This window comes from Neopsephotus bourkii, unplaced genomic scaffold (genome assembly GCF_033783945.1).
Source record: "Neopsephotus bourkii isolate Nb327-2 ecotype Australia unplaced genomic scaffold, CSIRO-AGI_Nbou_v1 NB_1037, whole genome shotgun sequence".
NCBI lineage: Eukaryota > Metazoa > Chordata > Aves > Psittaciformes > Psittacidae > Neopsephotus > Neopsephotus bourkii.
Window position 1 is genome coordinate 2,815,255 of NW_026901526.1, and position 21,393 is coordinate 2,836,647.

The 21,393-nt window shown below is 39.0% G+C and overlaps 1 protein-coding gene across 7 annotated transcripts in view; it reads right to left on the minus strand.

The window, feature by feature from the left end:
* Nucleotides 1-924: 924 nt before the first annotated feature.
* Nucleotides 925-21,393, minus strand: part of PDLIM5 (PDZ and LIM domain 5) — a 128,049-nt gene continuing 107,580 nt past the window's right edge. For 6 of the 7 annotated variants that reach the window (XM_061360961.1, XM_061360962.1, XM_061360960.1 and 3 more), the window contains 6 exons: nucleotides 19,976-20,150; nucleotides 14,265-14,445; nucleotides 13,163-13,283; nucleotides 9,149-9,264; nucleotides 8,288-8,532; nucleotides 925-936 (listed from right to left, as the gene is read on the minus strand). In XM_061360961.1, the coding sequence (XP_061216945.1) occupies nucleotides 8,443-8,532; nucleotides 9,149-9,264; nucleotides 13,163-13,283; nucleotides 14,265-14,445; nucleotides 19,976-20,150 (683 nt within the window). In that variant the 3' untranslated portion in view covers nucleotides 925-936; nucleotides 8,288-8,442. Of the gene's footprint in view, nucleotides 937-8,287; nucleotides 8,533-9,148; nucleotides 9,265-13,162; nucleotides 13,284-14,264; nucleotides 14,446-19,975; nucleotides 20,151-21,393 lie in introns of those variants that run through there. The other variant, XM_061360963.1, reaches the window with a different exon arrangement.

The window sequence follows — 21,393 nt, forward strand, 5'->3', positions numbered from 1 at the left end:
GCTATTTGACCTCAAGGGAAAAAAAAAAAAAAAAAGAGAAGAAAAATGTGTACAGTTTGATGATGAATATAAATGTAGAATAGAAAGGGAAGAAAGTCCCTTCCCATGAAGCTACAAGGTCTGCATTCCGCTTCAGAGCATCCTTGTCTCCTGCTTGCTGTTTTACCTTGCCATTGCCACATATTCCCCTTTTTTCAGACCATGATCTCATGAATCTCTGGCCTGGCTGGCTGCTTCTGACAAGATCTCTGTAGCTGCAGGACCTATCCAAGGAAAGGAGTTGGAGCCTGGATACAGCTGTGGTGGTAATCCACAGCTCCCATATATGGATTTACATTTAACTGTTTGCACCCATTGTGTCATTCCAAATTATGACTCTCAGTTTCACAGTGGCAGAACATTGTTTAGCTAGTGATCCAGTGCTCCCACAAATGCACCACAATCCTTGACAGCTAATTGCCATTAAGCAGAAAAATACAGAATTCTCCTATTACAATGATGTAACTGCCTAGAAGATGATTGTGGTATACGGAAAACTGTACCAAAGCTCTAGAACCTTGTAAAAGACAAACTCTAAAAGCAAGAAAATAGGCTATTGCTGACTTTTTGGGGGGATGTACTATAGGCTTCACCAGCACATCCCTAGAAACTGATCTCCATCAAGTCATGCATGGTACTTGCCAGCTGGGGTTAAACCATGACACCACCACAGACATCTACTTGGAATAAATAAAAAGGAAAGCACCAAAACCTAACATCTCTCCAGATTTTGCAGGAGCTTCTAGCCAACTATGACATGAGTCCTCTTAAAACAGGGAGAAAAGCACTTGATCAGCCACATGCTTGGGAAAATATATGAAGAAATGAGGAATATGCATGATTCAAAGACAAATTTGCAGCCTTATTGTAATATCATTTTACTTTTATTGATATACACTGAATTATTTCAGAGAAAGCCCAACCTATTTGATTCTCCACATACCACTGGTCAGAATTTCCCAGCAATCCTTTATTGCTTGTCAGTGGGTACCACATGGGGAAAAAAAAGTCACACAGCAGATTAATTTCACTGAGGTTGATTAAAGCCAAGTGTAGTCCAAGATTGGGCCCTATGTGCTATAAATAAGAAGTTGCTCTATTTCATTATACCTACCTGCCTTCAACAAGCAGAGGCTGGGCACATATTAAGAAAAGCATACCCTGTATAGGTATTATAGGGAAGGATTTTATATGTTTTTATATATATATGTTTATATATATAAAATATATATATATATCTATAAAAGTCTTCCCTATAAAATATAATTTCTCTGCATGCAGCAGGAAAAGGTGATTGCTTTTATATTTCTTGATAAACACTTTCAATAATGGAAGTGAATTTGAAAAAACAAACACTCCATTAATTTTTGAGAGATCTGAGTAATTCTCAGTCCACCCCTAATGGACACTTTGAGGGGTTTACATAATTCTGATTTGGTAAAATCTAATTTTCACTTAGTGAAAATGCCAATAGCTCATCTTTCATGCAGAGCCAAGTTATTTATGAATTTACCATCCTTTTAATTCTTACAGAATATTGATCCAAGCAAGAGGTCAAAAATTTTATGTTACATTTGAGTAGAAATGCGTAACAATTTAATTAAATTCAATTGAACCAGCAAGGTGCCCGAGTATGCAGATTAGTATCAGGGAAAAATTTCCACTTTCATACCCAACCTGTTATTGTTCATGCAGAGAACTGAACATCTGAGATTTGAGAAACGAAATACAGTTCGGAAGGATTTTTACTTTTGTAGTGACGCTCCTGTCTCTGGGTAGACATGCTACTCATGTGTTTTGTCATCTACCAAATGAGAGCATTCTTTCAAGTAGATTTGTGACAATCAGCTCCTTAGCTTTGTTCTGATCTCAGTCGTTGGGTGAATGTCAGCAGAAGATTAAATACAGCTTTGATACCAGTCATATTTAATTTGGAGGGGAATAAGTTGAAATCAGTGAGGCTGTATCTGCTTAGGTTATCAATGATTTTGGCCCTACTTTTTTTTCATGTGTTTCCTTTCTGCTTAATGGAGTTCAAGGGAAAGAAAGAGTTTATGTGGGATATAATTACCGCTTTGGTCTAGTATCTTGAGTTATTTTTCCAGTGGAAACTTCTGGGTGGGAAAACTTGACACTTTGGAAAACATGCCAAAACTCAGTGCAAGTTTGTATTTACCAAAGGAACATTTGACATTTCATTGATGCACCACAGAGAAAAAGGGACACACCTGACAGGATTATCTCATATTGACATGCTTTAAAACAAACAATGGCACTGCCCAGAAGTAAGAAAAAGCAAAGCAAAGGCATGCGTGCTGAAAAGGAAATAATTGTGATTCCATGGAAAGTGTGAATATTACTTATACTGAAATGAAGGATTGTGTCATTGTGCTCTAAGGAGAAAGCTTTCAAAACATACTCAAACACCAGATATTTTGTAAAAGTTTAAGGTATTTCAAGTGCAAATACAAAAGTGCTTTATTACTAAATATTTGGGGGGAAAAATAGATTTTATGGAAAATATTTTTTCCAAATCAGCCATATGTAAATTTTAGCATGGTTATTTTAAATTTCTTTAGTCACACTTTTGCTTGAACTCCACCTTATTATAGCATGCCATTCTGACCCAAGACAAACTTTCATGAGACTGCTAGATTTGGGTTTATCAGAGATGTGAACACTTTGCCCTATTTTCTGGTCATTGATGCAAATTTCCTATCTATGCCAACCTCAACTTTCATGGTAAACAATAATGAAAAGACCTTCAGGCAAGCAATAAAGAACAATATAAAAGCTCATTATAAGCCCAATTCATAAAATTACTGGCTGTAGCGTGCAGTATGCACAAGTAAAACTGAAAACCAAGATCAAGCACAACAAATGAGATTATAAACTAGCTGTTGTTTTTCTGTCTGGGAAAAGCAATTCTTTAATAAGCTTGGAAACACAGCTAAATATTTTATTTCATAAATTCAAGAGAAAGCCACACCACTTTTGAGACTTCTGCTGGGCAGCTTTTCCTCCTCTCTCTTTTCCCTCTTAAATTTTAAATACTGCATAGGAACCACTTTCTCTGTGAGGTTCCCATAGTTAGGACCAAACCCTTCTCAGAGGAATTTTGGCACCTTATTAATTACTTGGTTATGAGAAGGAGCTGCACTCTTTCAGTGACTCCTATTTTGCCATCAGTAAAGTGTGATCCCGTAATAAATTTCCATCAAGCAAACTATTTCTGGTAATTCCCCCTAATTAACACCAGCCTGCAAATAATAAATTAGGCCCTATGTGTTTCTGATATAACCAAGATCTTGTCTGAGCACAAGATATTAACCAATGTCCCGAGAAAGTAAAACTTGAACCTAAATTAAGCCTTTACTGGTAAAAGGATTTATATGCAATTTTGTGAAAAACCCTTTGAAGATCTCATACAGGGCATTTTGACCAGCAAACATTTTGAGTGACAGAGATTTGTTCTGTGCTGAGCAGTGAAAGTGGATTTATTGTGAAAACACACCCTTGAGTTTTAAGCCTATAAATCTTACACTGGATTACAGCATCTTAATGAATGAATGACAGATCTCTTTTTTTTTTTTGTCAGAGCATTTTAATGTTACATGACGTTGTGATTGATAGAAACCAAACCTTTGCCATTAAAACGTCAAATACAGACTTGATGCCTTTAAAAGTTTGGCTTCTGGAGCTTAATATACTGTTTGCAATAGACCTGCATTTGTCTCGTTCATAGCCTAAACACTGAAGGGGAGGCAAGCTTTCTGTAAAGTTGCCTTTAAATTTTATAGAGCTGTGTGCAGTGTTTTCCTTTGCTTGTGTAAATTAAGGTAGAAAACAACGGTGCATTTGCCTAGTTAAGAGATACTCAGCTAAGGAGAGTCTTACGAGGCTGGTATTATCATGAAGTAATTGGCCATGTTATAGTAGAGAGTTAAGTATCCTGTGGTGAAAGCAGAGACTGCTGTTGCCAAGGCTAGCTACAGTATTGGATATTGCTTGCCAGAGTAGGCAGTATTTCCTTGAACAGTCTCAACTTAGAAAATATTAACCACTTCCGAACAAGCATTGCAAAGTATTCCAAGATGGTCAGTAGAATGAAGCAACAACAGTAAATAAATAGTAATTGGCTAATATTGAGTTTTACATTGTTCCATATTCTACAGTGCTATCATATTTCCATCTTCCGCTCTATCTTAAGAATGGAAGATGGAATGGAAGAGAATCAGAGACTCACTGAGGTTGGAATGGGTGTTCAGAGATAAAGGGACCTTGACTAGTCCAAAAGCCATGTCCAGTGGGATTCCAAGTATCTCCCAGTACAGAAACTCTGAGTAACCTGTGCCAATGTTTGACCATCCTCACAGTCGTCCTGTCACTAAGAACCACTTTGCCAGGTCTGGCTCCATCTTCTTTACTCTCCCTCCAAGTATTTGTGCACATGTATGAGATGTCCCCTGAGCCTTCTCTTCTCCAACCTAAACAGTACCAGCTCTCAGCTCCTCCATGTGTGAAAAATGCTCCAAGCCCTAGCTCGTCACTACTCCCATATGTCCGTCTCTCTTGTACTGGTGAGACCAGCACTGGACGCAGCAATCCAAATGTGTCTCACCAAGGATGAGCAAAGAAGGATGATCACCTCCCTCACACTGTTGATAACGCTCCACCTAATGGACACCACGAGGCTGGTGGTCTTTCTTGTGACAAAGAGGACATCACTAGCCCATGGTCAACTTGGTGTCCACCAGGACCTCCAGGTCCTTTACTGTAAAGCAAACCTCCATTATACCCCAAAAATCTGAAGAACAAGCAACATACATAATACCTATTCATGTGTACAATCATAACTTTCCTTTACTACCTATCATTCAGGAAAAGAAAACATCCAGCAACCACAAACAACTGAGAACAGAGAGTTTGGAGGTTTGTGTTGGGTTTGTTTGGTTTTTAATTATAATTAAATTTGCAGATGTGAACAGCCAAAATTGATGCTCAAGACTATTAAACACAAGCAAGGAAATCACCAGGACTTTACAGCTGGTGGTTTAGCATAAAATAATGAGAAAAATAATTTCAAACAAGTAATCTGTGAATTCACATAGCTCCCCTTCTTGCTCTTTGTTTGTGAAGCCACTTGTATGGCTAGATGATGCAAGTCGCTCCATGAAAAAACAGGTATTCAGCTGAAGAGATCAACACACATTGAACCACATTTCAACCCACTGTTGCTTTCAAGTTTATTGCATTGTTATATTAAGCATTTATATTTACATATAATTCTGAATTATTTAGCTACAATATACTGAAACTGTTGTGATGATTCAATTATTAATTTATACAGACTTTCTACCTTCAAAGAGAGTTAAACCCAGTATTCTTACAGGCAGAAAAAGAAATAATTTTTTGGAAGAAAAATAATTACTGACTGAAAATGCATGAAGAAACCTACAGTAGTTATTTCTTGTGACTTTCGAACATTCCCTCAAAACATGAATGCTATATATGTGTTGTATGAGAAGTAGTTGGGAATCTCACTAAATCCTCAAATGGTGATAGAAGGGTGCTGATTTTTTACTATATTAATTCTGCAGTTAAATACACATGTGTATGTGCATATATATGATATCTCCCAATGTATATGCATATGCGTGCATGTATAAAGAGGTATATATGAACACATACACACACACCAGCAAATTCTAGAGGTAAGTATGCAGGCTTACAAATAAAACAAAACCCAAAGATACTAGTATGAAATAGTCCTAAACAAAAAACAATAAATATTCAGTGAGATATATGGCATTATTATAAAGTGCTCTACTAAAATCTCACTTATTAAAATAACAGTAAAAATTATGTTCCTTTTAGTTGATTTATATAATTTGGTAGAGCCATTAAATATTATTATGTATTAGCAACTCTATGCTTCCTTTTAAATTTTAAACAAATAGATAAAAGCAGAAATTAAAAGGCAAAGCAGCTAAACGAAGCAGTACTATTGGAGCCTTCCAGGCTTCTATCCTCAAATTCATTCATGACTGCAAAATTTCAGTCCCTGGAATTTATAGATTAAGAAGTATAATTCCAATTAAAATTATGAAACTAAACAAAATTCAATTTGATCTTAAGGACACTGATAAAATGAGAAGTTTCTACCCTACTTCAAAATAGAAAGGTTTTTATTGAAGAAATAATTGCACGCCTTATCCTGGGCGTTCCCATTCTCTTTCCTCATGCATGTGCAATATAGTTCCACTGAAACCTACCCTCTAAGTCTCATTTCTTCCCATTTCACCTAATTTCAAAAGCAACCTGGCTGATATATTACCGTATCTTGTCCAGTCTGCTTCTACCCCTCTGATTTTCAGCCAAACTCACGAAAGAATACACCTGCAAGAGTGTAAACATTTTAAACAGCTTTATGCCATTTCTTCCATACCACGAGAAGTTAGAGACATGTGGTAGTATTGAAGAAAAAACAACTTCAGAAAATAAACTGAAACAGCCCCACAATACGAACCTGTCTCACTGAATTAATAAGAAAGCAAAATACCTTTTCATATTTTAGTACAGGAATTTTAGTTCCTCTCCCCCCCTTTGTTAATGTTCCTTGTTACAATTGCTTTACTCAACCATGGCAATTTCTTGTCGTTCTCGGCATGGTTTTATGCATAAACCTGTCTTCTGTATTCGTAAAAAAAAAAAAAAAAGAAAAAGAAAAAACCCAACCCCAAACCAACAAAATCAGCAAATGATTACTTTTAATGTCTACTGGAAAGAACACTAAAGACATGATTCAGCTGTGATATCCCAGATGAATTAAATAGCAAGTAAATTCAGTTTCCTTCAGGAATCAGATCTGGCCCCGAGAGGGCCCCCTTCCCTGTTGTGCAACTTTGCCGGTGTGACATTCACCCCACGCCAAGGGTCACCACCTCTTCCCTATCTATTCCCTACCAACACCATCCCTATCCCTAAGAGGGACTTAGCTGGTGCACAGGTCTCGCACTGACTCCGTGTATGGAGGCAAAATCTGTATCAAGCCACAGAAATGGCTACATCTCCTGGCTTGCAGTAAATGCATGATGACAGCATTGTCTCTCTGCTGCCTTGCAAGAACTGAGAGACTGAGCTGCCTAACTGAATATTATATTAGTCAACAATATATTCCCTACACATGAAGGAAGAGAGACAAATAGAACTTAAGCTAATAAAAAAAAATCGTAACAGCTGAGCAAGAAAGCAGGTTTTCGGTATACTACCTGGCACACCACCAATACACATATTCATGAGCTACATGGTAAAGAATGTACTGAGAGAAAAACAATGTCCTCAGTTGCACTTCAGCAGTTTCCCTCATACAACACCAGAGTCTCACATTCTGGATATAAACCTGTTGCCTGCAGATTCAGTGCAATTTCCCCCTTCCAAGGCATTTAAAACTATCTAAAATCTGAACTGCGAACATGAGAGTGTAACTCCCTGCTTCCTTATTTTTAAGATCTGCTCTGACATTTGCATCCTGTCAAACATACCTTCACTAGCAGGGTTTTTTTGTCTAGTATTCTGGTAGTACACCAGAATACCAGGATTTTGGCTAGTGTTCTGGTAGTTAAGGAAGAAGCAAGAGTATCCCATTTATGATTTATTCTAAGTAGCATCTTCTAAACTATTCTTGTTCACCATCATGGACACCACCCCATGTAACTGCTTTGTAAAAATCTCTGTCCTTTGCAGATTCATCAGAGATGAAAGGCACAGGCACATGTAATTGTGCAGGAGACTGCACAATTTGCAGGCACTGCAAAGGCACAGGTACATGTAATTGTGCAGGAAACTTCATCATGTATATGAGTATCAGATAAAAATATCAGTTGAACTATATATTCTGTGTAATATTAACATTGCTTTGAATTCCTTTTAATGGAGTTTAGCTGCAACACTTCTAGACACACTGTAAATAACATTGCAGTAAAGTGATCTGAATTGCTGAAGCCAATCTCCTTTTATTTGTTGAATAGCAGCAAACCCAAGACTTCTAATACCAGTATTTATTTTTACAGATGCTTCACTTCTCATACCAAAGCAGATATAAATCTGGTCATAACATCATGAAACAAATACACTAACGTGCCAAATGTAGAGGTAAAGGCACTCCAATCGTTTGGCTTGGATGCAATTCCCCGATTCCTATCTTTTTATGAAGGAAATATAATTGATATACCATATAATTGATAACAATTTTAAATTTGTGTACAACACCCTCCACAAGTTTCTACATTTTTTTCCATTCTAGAAAATTGTATATAAATAATTTTAACTAATTACTGAACATGGACATTTTAACCTTTCTTTCTGCTTAGTACATTTGTTACACAAGATGAGCTACATGCATCAGATGTTGATAGAGTGAGCGTGTTTCTTGCACAGTGGCTTATCCTTCTTGGAGAAGAAAGTCTGACCCTCCAAACTGTCATTACATACCTGAAATGGGATAAAAAAAGAGAAAAGATCACCCAAGTCAGAGGAAGGAATTACACCATACATTATTCAGAATGCTAAACCATGGCATCTGTGTACAAATACATTCAAAAAATAAGAGCTATTAAATTTTTCTTAGGGACACTCTTTTTGACAAAATACTAATGGTTGATGTAAGCATAACCCTTCTTTCTTTAAGTCAGCAAGCTCTTAACTGGGAGCAGTGTTAGGTTCAGCATTTAAAAAGAAACCCAATCATTAGGACTGGGGTTTTTGGGTGTTTTTTTTTTTGGTCATACAATATTAGCAGGTGATACTTTGGCTACAGTGTCTTTATATCAAAACACAGCCTGTTCCTGTATGGCCTTCAAAGCTTGCCATGAGCAAGGGTTAAATCAAGGGTTAAATGCCAGGACACATGCCTGCAACACAGGCCAACTCCTTTGGACTGGTGCCAAAGGCTCACAATAGCAACACACCTTCCAAATAACTGGGAAAGTGCTTTTTGTTTGGACTCAGAGGACTGAAAGAGGCTATAGCTGTTAACTCCCACATAGGTCAGGTTAGCACAAGCACTGTTGCCAGGGGTTTGTTTGAAATGTACATTAGCATTACTTACTGAGCATACAAAGCAAGTGTCATGCCAAGTGTGGCCCAGAGCCTCAAGAAACCTGTCTCCGGCTTCAATGGGGAATTCACAGCCATGGCACATAGTACCGAAGAGGGCATAGTAATCTGCAAACAAATACAATCAGATTTTAAAGCTGAAGCATCTGCAGAAAAACAAGACTGACCCTTTGAAACCACTGTGCTTTTCTTTCAACGGCAGTGGGTTTACACTAGTTGAGTTTTGTAATTCTGGGTACCCTGAGTAAAGAGTTCCTAGATTGAGATACCAGGATGCCATCCTTTCCTTGCTAATTCAGTTCTCAGCCCCCTCCTTACCCTTTCAAGTGAGCAATACTTCCATCTTCCTGGTGTTTCATTTCGTTGAGATCAATAGCATACTCAAGGTAGGGAAATTTGTGTGCCACACAAATGCAAGAGCACTTGTGTGGGCTCTGTGTGCTCCTTACGTTCTCTCCAGCTCTGTCTTGAAAGCACACCCTGGCTTTTCACAGGACAGACCTCAGCAAGTAATGAGAGCTTGCCTACATTCTGGCACAATATTTGCCCCAGAATGCACCACACACAATCATGTAATCATTAGGCTTCTGTCCTAAACAGTCAAGCAATGCAGATCAAGTCAGAACAGCTTTCTAGTCAATGGAGTTTATTACTGCTTTGAAAAACACCAACCAACCAAACAAACAAACAAAAACCCGCCACAAAAAACCCAAACCAAAACCAAACCAGAGGCCTCTAACAAAAAGTATCAGTAAGGTTTTAGGGTGGTTCCTAGTGACTACCATCACTGAAGTGTATTTGCACCACGCATTTTTAGTCACAAGATTGACTTGGTGGTGCTGGAGGCTACCCTGGAGCCAGAAGAGAAAAAGTCCTCCAGCAGTCTCAGGGAAGGAACAGGGACCAAAACAAAGGGCATCGAATTGTTCATATTCCTCACTGACTGCAGAGCTTGAAAAAGAGAGAGCAGGGCAGACTAGCAAGATAAAATGCATGTATGAATTTGGGTAGGAGGCACTGACATCCACGCCCATCCCCATGGCCTCAGTGTGTGGCACTCACTTTTCTGTGCATAGAGCCATCTCAGGGGCTGCAAGTCACCACAGTCCTTCGCTGTCTGCCAGTGCAAGCCTAAATTTTACCCCAGGTTTTCTGGTCTTTTCTATTTATTTTGACTCTCAAGCACCCCATTCTAAGAAGGAAATGCTATTTTCCTGCACAGAAGACAACAGCATGAGTGCTATAAAATGAAAAGAATTTGGAACTGGCATGCTACCATGGCAAATACATAATGTCATGCAACACTACATCTTCGTAAGATGAACTTAAGAACAGAGTGGCAACCATAATGAAGCTTTGGACTCCATCCTTAATAGTAACAATCTGCTTTTGACAGGGAAATTAGATACCAGGGATTGTTTTCAAGGAGACTTATAAGGAGTGGCACACAGGGTACAAGGAGATTTTGTTTCTCTACCAGATTATACAGATGTGCTGAAGCTCTAGTGCCTACTGCAGCAGAGCCAACAGAGGCTTTATAATGTGTCAAGCCCAAGAAAAAAGTCCTCTTTTTGTTCAGTAAGACAGTGTTTTGTATGATGACCTCAAAAAGCATAACCATAGGAGGCATCTCAGAAGAATGGGGAACACAAGTGTTCTGGAAAAGCAAAGCCCTTGGTGGCTGCCAGTGGCAAGAAACAGCTTCCTTGATTGCCTTCCTTAATTTGTGCTACTGGGACGAATTTGCAAGTGTTTAAGCAGAAGTCAGACAATACAAATGTGAAATGGTAGGACGCATCTGTGCAAACCCCCTGAAGGACACAGTTTCATGACCATACTGTTTCAGCTCTTTGCATCTGTGTTCATACAGAATCTTTCAGTGATATTTTCCTGGTGCCAGTAGTTAAAGCCCTTTGTAAGTTGGCTGTGGCTTGTGTTGATAAGTTTATTGGCTTTTCTTCTGAAGAAAGGGCAATAGATAAGGCAGACTGAAGGGCATCAGCTTTCCTTTGCATGCTTGAATTGTGATACCATAGAAGCCTTCCAAAGCAGACTTCTCATACAGTCACATATCAATGCTTCCCGCACACGGCATTTTCAAAACTAGATAACTAACTCTGCACTTAAAGTTCAAAGTTGTAGGTATCTGCACTTTTAATTTAATTTAGCATTGACATCCAAACCCAGAACATTTTGCAGATTAAACCCCCCTTAATACTAATAGCTAGTGCTGTTACAATTTCAAACATAGATTTAAAATTAGAGTGTTCCTTTGACTAGGAGGGAAAGTTGGCAATGACATTTACTCCTTATTCCTTTAAAATTAGTCATAGACCCTTTGCTCCAGCTAGACTGGAAGTCTTTGAAGAACAAATCTATCTCAAATAAACATCTAGTTAGAAAGCAATGGCCATTACAATGTGTCACTGCCAATAACACCTCACAGAATGTATCTACATTAAGTTGTGATAGAAACTTTCTATCTCAGAAATAAAGTTTGTGAGAAGCATAGTATTCTTGATATTTTTATCCCGGTTTCCTCACAGTATAGAAAAGTGCTCACACTATAGAAAAGTGTGCATTTGAGCAAGGAAGTGGTAACAGTAGCACAAATCAATGCACCACACAACATACGGGTCATTTGGTGGCAGGAACAAGAATTCAATATTAGCAGAACAAACTTGGTCACGAGCTTTCCACCCCAAGGGGAGTTATTGATTCCTTCAGTGCTATTTTTGAATCATCAAATGGTTGTAAGATTAAGGGCTTCAGATTCCTCCAGGATGAAATTTCACCGTGCTGTCACACTGGAGGATGCTGCTCATGTATCTGTTTCCTCTACTGCTCCATGAATTCAGTAGGAGCAATACATTACCCTACTCATGTCACTGAATTGGCAATAACCTACTGCATCCTTCCGTATCTGCCAACACCCTATTACAGCCACTCTGACAGATAAATTCTAGATAAATTTTGCCTGCTTTCCTCATCCTTTGTATACCTAGAACTCTCCATGGCACCCACTGTGAGCAACTGTGGGATCAATCCAGAAGGAAATCTTAGCTCTAAACAGGTTGCCAGGATGTTATGCTAAATCTTTTCCTGGTCAATCCACTTCCACCTCTAGTTAAACTACAGGAAAAACAGAAAAGGTTTGACTGATTGTTCTAACACAGATGTAAATATCATGCAGTGTGAAAATAGACAATTTTGATACAATTTTCTTTCTTTTCAATTTTGTGGGAATTGTTTTACAAATACTATCTTTTTCCTTCCAACCCCAGAAGGATACATGGAAAGTTTTAAGCAAATGAGGAAACCAACAAAAATAAAAACTTCATACTAATAAAAAGCTATGATTAGCTGGAAGTGCTAAAAACCAAAACAGAGTCCCTCTGAACTTCTAAGCCACATCTTTCATGTAATATTGCTCATCAGTCTTTCAAGTGATATAATCATATCACTGTATTTTTCCCCCAACAGCCTGTTTTTTTTATGCCAAGCTTATGTTCAACAGATGTTATCCCTGATCTGCAAAAAACTTCCTGGGCAGACTGCTTGCTCTTGGAAGTCCCTCACAGCTGTGAATAAAGTTATTCAGAATAAAACACATTACTCCACTGGCATTTGCTGGTTTAGTAAATAAGGAGATTTACATAAATACCAGATCATTTTAAAGTCAACCAGAAAGGCACCCAAAATTAACACTGCTTTATCACTGGTACTGACAGCTGAGGGCTTAACAGGAACAACCAGTAAAACCAGTGACAAGAAGTCAGCTCCTGATGAAGCCGGTGAAAAAATTCTCACCAACTTCTCCTGCAATCTTGGAAGTGTCTACAGTGTTTGATGCTGCTTTGAATTGATGTATCAGAGTTACACAAATTTTCTGGAGAGCTGCTTCTGAAGTGAAGCTTAACAAAAAGGAATTGTTATTCTTTTCCAACCTTATTGAGCTCTCCTTCCCCACACAGATGCAGTAAACTTGGGTTGTGCTGCTTCTTACCTGTCTCACAGTAGGGATCGCCATCTTCTAAGTGGAAGACATTATTGCGGATGGGGTTATGACAGGCCACACACACGAAGCAGGAAACGTGCCAAGTTTGTTTCAAAGCATTTATTACTTCCTGTGGGGATTAGAAAATGTGTTATTAACACATTATTTTGAAGTGATGACTAGACTGTGGTGACCATGCCTCCACACTTAATTCGTCTCAAGAATATTTTGTTTCCTACTGCTACTTTGAAAATGGGTTGTGCATGCAATTTCTGCTGATGTTAAACTTAACAAAGTGCTTTACTTACAGTACATCCCCTTGTTTGTCATAAGCAACCTTTCATTTTTTGGAAGATTCAATGTAGAATTGGACAGATTTAACAGCTCATTTGTTCACCCTTTCCATTTTAGTTAGGATCTCACCCACAAGTCCCCTGAAATAAGAAAAGCAGCATCTCTGACATCTCCTTAAGTCTGTGAATAGTTAACAGAAAACATCATGTAGAAAATTATGATCACACTGTGTTGTACTGGAAGGTGCAATAGCGCCAAATATGACTTGAGAAGTGTGCTGTCAGAGACCTGCAGGGCCCTGGACAAGAGTGCAGAGACATTGCTGCCTGCAGTAGAGCAGTGAACTATCAGCTGGTGGGCTCAAATTAGCAATATTGGTGTTGATAATGTGTCTTTCTATCTACATTACCCCTGGGAATAGTTCAGTACTTCACATCTAGCCAACCAGCAAGTTCTGCAGTGTTCAGTTCAGCTAAAGAGCATTATTTATCACACAAGCACCCTGCCTCCTCCAATTCTATAAAGAGCTGCCAATTAAATTTTTCCCAAGAAAATCTAGTGAAGCTAGAAGCACAGCTTCACGAAAACAGGAGCTGAACCTGAAGAGCCAAGAAGACTGCAGCTTCTCAAAGAGACCAAAAAGGCACAACATTGGACCAGCGAAAAACATTCTGTGTGTGATGGGAGCTGAAAAGGTATGTCAGTATGTCTGGAAAAATGCAAACTGTGTCAGATAAAGGGAAATTTCACTACAGAGAAGCAATGAACATTGTGGTTATTGTTCCCCTGAGAAGTGGGTCACTTGCTGGTCACTTACCCCAAGAATCTTCCTCTGGCACTTTGAACACTCAGGGGCAAAGAACTTCTCATAGCAGACCTCACAATAAAGCATCCCTTTCTCTTCCACAAAACCAATGTAAGCCATGGATGTTTTGCAATGAGCACAATTAAACTCTTCCGGATGCCATGACTTCCCCAAAGCCACCAAGAAGGGTCCTCTGATTAGAAAGAAGAGATTTTGTCAGCTAATGCCCCTGGGTTGGCTCCTGCAAAAGCTGTTAATAGGCTTAACCTACGACACTTCTGTGCCATTACTACACAGTTCGCAAACATAAACCACTTCATGCTGCTTTCCCTCTACAGGCTCTGAGTAAGCATCAAGTATTGACTGTATTTATTCCCATTGAACCATCTCCCAGAAACACCTGACTGCAATAAATATGAATTCTCTTCACTTCACTGCATTTCAGAAATCTTATTTTAAAACTACATTAAATACAGTGCTGAAGTGGCAGTTAGGGAAAAGGAGAGCAAGAAGGATGTTTCTTGTGTTCCCAATTATTACAATCTATTGCAAAGAGGTATATGACACAGTGATATGATCCACTCTCTTTCAGCATGCATTTGTATCAAGCACACAAATGCATGTAGACTTGCCTCCATTAAGAGCTGATAACATCAGTTTCTCGTGAGACAAAAATTCAATCACGGTCCTTATCCAACAAATTTGTTACAGGATAACCCATCCCAGTTATTGGTGTTTATTTTTTTTTTCTTTTCTGTCAGAAGATAGTTAAAATAGGACCATATTTTCCAAATACAGAGCCTCCTCTATTATTTGCAAACACAAAATAATGATGCTTTTAATAGCATTTGTGTGGCTAATGCAACAAGGTTAACAGACAAGATAAACTGTCTTTTTCTGAGTCAAAAAAAAATTCTCAGTTTGTAACTCATAAATCCCAGGCATATATCACTCTACCTGTGTTCGTTTGAAAACATATTTTGCATGCTAATTTCTTTTATGAACATATTTAATGAGGTGCCTCTAAGGTCCCACCAATACTCAACCTTTCAAATTTTAGGTTTCAGGTGAACTTCGGGATTCAAGTTCATCTCACCCACCAGATTTCCCATTTTTGAAGACCAATAAAGATGATATCTTTTCAGTAACACATCTTTTTTTTTCTTTTTCAATCTAATACTTCACTGCAAGAAAAGTGTAAGGTACTAATACGACCAAGCTGTTGCTAAGCATTTCTTTGGAAATTGAGTAAACTACAAGAACATTTTTTGTGTAAGGTAAGATTTTCATGTGAAAAAAAAAACAATAATAGAGAAGAAAATAAACCACCCTCAAAATCTGCTTCTAGGGTTATATTGACGCTAGTGGGCAGAGGACAGAGGGCAACTCCATCAAGAGTAGGGGGTAATTATTTTTGTTTCTCTTCCACATTTTCCCTGAAGCTGCTATGGATTCCCAACAGGATGAGAAGTCAAAGATAAGGGACTCAAACAGTTTTCAGACAACTCACACACCATCTGAGATGATTAACATATTTAATCTGAAACAGTTTCTTCTATTCACCTCTGAGATGAGAGAGAAAGCAGTGAAAAAGTCTCCTGGAGAGCAGCTCATAGCCCTTTAAGGAGGGAGCTAGGGTCGAGCGCAGCTCTCTGGTCCCCACTCCCAGCGGATGCATGAGGAGTGCAAACACTGACCTAACCCGATACCCTCTCACTGCTCTACAAGCACCTTTTTACATCAATGCCCTTTCAGTTATGTACTGATCAAACAATACAAGCCCTTATGTACAACAAAGTGCTCTCAGTGCGCCGTGTCAGCACAGGCTAATTTAACAGATTCATTAACACAGGGCTGACACCGAAGAGGCTCTCCTGGCTCCAGGTAGGATTGAGTTTCTGGCCATCTGCACTGAAACAATAGGCTCGATTACCTCTGCAATGGAAAAAAAGCACACTAGCAACAGGAGAGGAAGGAATTTTTACAACATCTGCTGCATTTAGCCCTCCAGAGTTTACAGCTCTGACATGTTGAGGTTAGCCATTCAGGACAGCGTTCAGGAACGCAAATGGATGGGGAACAACCTGAGAGTGCATCCACAGAGTTTCTTTCCCAAAGTCCCCAGACAGCTGTGGCCATGCCCTGCATAATGTCTCCAAGGTGTTCCATTAGTGGGCTGGCTCCCCGCACACACATGTCTAGAAGAAGGCTTTCTAAACACAATTTTGCTTTTAATCAGGCAGTATTTTAAATATGTCAAGCCATCGCTGCAGCTTAATGACACCAGTGACTTAAAAGCTGCCCCAAAGCACATGGAAGAAAGAAAAAAATAAACACCTGCCACATAAAATACACAAAAATGTGATATTCAGAACTTGGAGGTGTTCCTGGTCTTTGCACATTTTTGTGATCAAAACGACAGCTTCCAGTAATGAAAGGTATTAATTTGCTGTATTCATTTGAAAAGGTGTTTAAAGCTCCGATTTGAGTAAGAGGGATGCATGCCCACTCTTACGCAACTAACAGCAAGTAGCTAGGCCATGAAATGTTAGAAGATGGCTGCAGATGGCTACATCCTTCCGTCCCCATTTAAAACCAAACCAAAACAATAAAAATTGCCCCATGCCTCTGTCAACTAGAACGTATTTTTTAAAGGTGCTGCTAAAAACCCATGTCGCTTCCATCCAAAGATACTAGATGATCAAAGAGCAAAAGTTCGCTATGAATGCGCTTCTATCCCAGGCTATTTTGACATGCTAAGCATTTCTGAACAAATTTCTGGCATTACCATCTAGACCACATGAACCAAACTCACAGAAGGAAGCAAACAGTAAGGTTTTTTGTTTGTTGGTTTTGAGATTAGCCACCTAAAACATCTGGGCTCTGCATGCAGAAATGATACAGGGGCCAGCAGGAAAAAGTAGGTAACACACAGGGAATATAATCAGAATTTATCTTTACACTTGTAGCTAAATATAACTTCATCAGTATGGTCATGATGTGTTAGTAGGTCAATAATCTAACTTCCCATGTGGTTTTTATTATGATAGCAAGCCAGAACTGAAATTTAGTGGTAGAGAGATCAAAAGGATCCTCACATCTGCTACGTAGACCAATCACTTCACAGTTAACCATACAGCAGTCTACATTCTGGGAAGTTTCTTTTTCTTCTCACTTGAAAATGCCAGAATAATAATTTTTGTATAGGAGATGCTGAAGGGAAGCACCATTCATACTTTTTCCCTTTTCCCTTTAAAAACAATTAAGCTGTATGAAAAGATGACATGACCAACTCATCATTCAAAAGCAGACATGCCAACAAAGACATTCTCAGTGGAGAATCAGGGAAAACCTATTTGGACTTCAAAGGAAGAGCCAACTCTGCACTGCAGCACTTGGTAAGACTGCCTGGGAACCAGAAGTCTTCACCAGGAAATGTCAGAAGTTTATCAGACCATCACAGCAAGTAGATCATGGGTAATTTAGTTTGCCTCTAGCTTTGATTCGTTTAGACACGGCAAGAAAAGCTTACTTACTGAAGCTTTGGGAAAAAATGGAATATTCAGAAAATCGCTGCATGAATAATTAAAGATATATTAAAAAGTTATAAGATGTCTCTAATAGATGGGTTTGGCTTGAGCAACCATGGTCATTCTATGCCTGAGTGTAAAGTAACCAACTCCACAACGCATTTTGGCTTTAAAACAGATGAACAATGCAATGTTGCTTGATCCTCCTCCTACCTTTTCATAGTGGTAGCATTACCTGAGGGCATGAACTGTAATTATGCTAAAACTTGAATTCAAAATGCCATTGCAATAATCTAAATCCACTGTACACTGTGAACACAAGGCATGTTTAACATTAATGCACATCAACTCATCCTCAAATGCAATAATGCTTGCTTTTAATAATTGAAGTGGCATTTAACATATGAAAAAATATAAGGATCTAAACACCACCAGCAGGTTACAAATAACATGAGTATCAGTTACTATTCATGAAGAGGTATCACTTACAATAGGTGACAATGGCTTAAGTACTGTCAAGTACTTAATACTTCCAATATTTAAAGGGTGGCTAAAAGAAGATGGAGAGTCCATTTTTACAAATAGTGACATGGAAACAATGAGGGGCAATGGGTACAACTTACTCCCAGGGAGATTCTTGTTGGACACTATGGGAAAATTTTTCAAAATGAGAACAATCAGCCACTGAAATAATCTCCCCACGGAAGTGGTGGACTCCCTGACATTGGACAAGTTTAAGACTTAGCTGGACAGGGTGCTGGGACATCTAGTCTGGGCCAGGCTTTGTCAAGAAAGGTTGGACTGGATAATCCTTAACGTCCCTTCCAGTCTGGTATTCTATGATTCTATGAAGTAGTTCTCAAGCATACACAAAGGAGGAAAACCTGCTCCGCGGAGCAGTATACTACCCTACTGGCAGCTAATCTCATTTTTAATGGTGATCAAGGTGGAAAGGCAGAGAGTAGCAGCAAGTGATTTAAGGGCTGAGAGGAAATGCTGGCTGCTCAAGAACAATCTGCTGACTGTGAGACCCTGCAGCACAGAGCTTCGGCAAACCTTGCTAAACCACAAACGCACTACAAAAGGCAGTGAAGCTTCCTGCATGAAAGATTCAGCATGTAATGTGTTTACTCTGTTCAGTCTTAATTTTAAACTGAAGTGATGGTAACAAAAAGGACAGTGCATGGTTGCTTGCTTATTATTTACTAGACACAAATCCAAAGCCCAGGGAACAAAAAGGTCAGAATAGCAGACAGACAGAATGGTTATAGAGGCCAAGCTGTTCAATGAACCAAATCACTCTCATCCCAAAAGTGTGGACCTCTTTGATACTAATCTTCCATTTTGCAGTGAAGTAAAACATTTGCACCTATGTTAGGAATTTGAATAGTTTCTTCTATTGCTTCAAGGGGATTCAGGTCACGTATTTTTATTTCCTTGACATATACAATGGAAGTAGGAAAAAATCCTCCAAAAGATCACAGATCGGTTAGTAAAGCATCCTCTAACATTAACCCAATTTTAGCTGAACTGGTAGTGAACTATCAGAACAGAAATCTAATGGAAATAAGCTGGACTCAGCTGACCCCTAGAGATCAAGAAATTTGAGTTAGCTGCATCTTCTGATGCAGAATCAGGCAAGAGCTCAAAAGGCTACAAAAACCCGTGATGGAAAGGCTTATTTTCTATAATACTGATGAAATTTATACAGCTACTCATTTTTTCACACTCACGTTTTCTAATCAAACAAGTTTCTTTAACCATGGTGAAACACAGTGCAGGCTCTCCTGTTCTGTGCATTGCAAACATGGGACATAGCCTGTAGTGTCACATGGAGTTGTTGTGACCAGGTGCAGGACTCGGAACTCAGCATTGTTGAGCCTCATACAGTTGCTTTCAGCTCATCAATCCAGCCTGTCCAGACCCCTCTGCAGAGCCTTTCTATGTTCAGGTTGATCAGCATTCCCACTCAATTTGGTGCAGTCTGCAAACTTGGTGACGGTGCCCTCAATCCCCTCATCCAGATCATTGATGAAGATATTGAACAGAACTGTCCCTACTACTGAGCCCTAGGGGACACCACTTGTGACCGCCATCAACAGGATTTAACTCCATTCACCACCACTCTTTGGGCCTGGCCACCCAGACAGTTTTTTACCCAGCAAAGAGTATACCCAGCACACAGATACAAACCTAATGACTTGATTACAGTGCGCACACATAGGAGTACGCTTTCCTGCTGGAATATGCTCTGCCCTCTGAACCAACGTGTCTTGCTCATTCAGCTGAGGTGCTGGTGCAGGTTTTTCACTAGGGGCAGCCGTTCCAGGTGGTTTAACACTATTTGATGTCCATCCACTGACAGGAGCTGGGGAAAGAAGACCATCTTTCAGTACCAAGTAAACTACCTTGAAATACAAGCAACCATCAACATTTGCCTAACATCTTTGTCCACTGTATACCTGCCTACTTAAAGGAACAAATTAAAAAGCACTTATTTCCCCCCCTCCCTCACCAAGTAAGTCCTAACCTACTTTATAAAATGTCTGTGAAATAACACAGCGTGATTTGGCTAACTTATAGAAGGAGTGGACAAATTTCAACATACTGAAGAAGTTAGGCAAAAGAATACAGAACCCATGAAGGTATTATTTTGCTTTAGATACAAAAGCTGACGCCAAGAATATCAGTGTTTGAACAGAGACAGGAGAACATGACATACCTACTCAAAACATTTTACTGTAAGTGCAATAGATCATACGTCATTACTAACAGATTAAACAAAAGTACACATTCAATACAACATGTACAGGAACTTCAAATGCAATACTGTATAATGACAACATATTTCTAAAGTGAATCTAAACACCAGTCGAGATCACTAGATACTGCCATTCTGAAGCACGCCAAAGGCCATGTTCACATCCTCTTATAAAAGTTATGACTCAAATAAAAACCTGACTTTTCAGAAACGTATACATCGACAGACTTCCATTTGTGCTCAGGTTTTTAGAGGTGTAGAATAGTCACAAGCTTTTATGGAGTATGAAAAATGCATTTACAAAAAATGAAAGGCACAGATGATACTGTTGCCATGGGTAATGAAGAAACAGTCCTCTGCTTTTCTTTCTCCTCTATTGATAAATGCACCTTGGTAACAGAAAAACTACAGCAACACAGTTTTATGGGAGCAGTTATTCCTGCGGAGTAACTTTCTCTTTTTCAGGTATGCTAAAATCCCCTCACATTTCCATAACCTTTTGTTTGTAACCACAGGCAAGAGAAACCCTATTTACTCTGTGTCCTGACATTAGTGCAGCAATACTAAACATTGTAAAGCAAAAAGCAAAATTAAGATCCGAGTGGAAATTCAAGCAATGACAGAGATATTGGACAGCACAGGATGATGCTTCTGTTGCAATGATACAGCTCTTCAAAACAAGAACATTCAGGATGTATTGAGCATTCAGTAGCTTTGCGAAAAAAAAAGAAAATAGTTTGTGTGAGGCTGTTAACCTTTTTGGTAGTCCTCCTCTTTCACCTTTCATATCATCTGTCAGGGAAAACATGAAAAACTGTTTGTCATTATCTCCCTTAATGTAATGCTGACA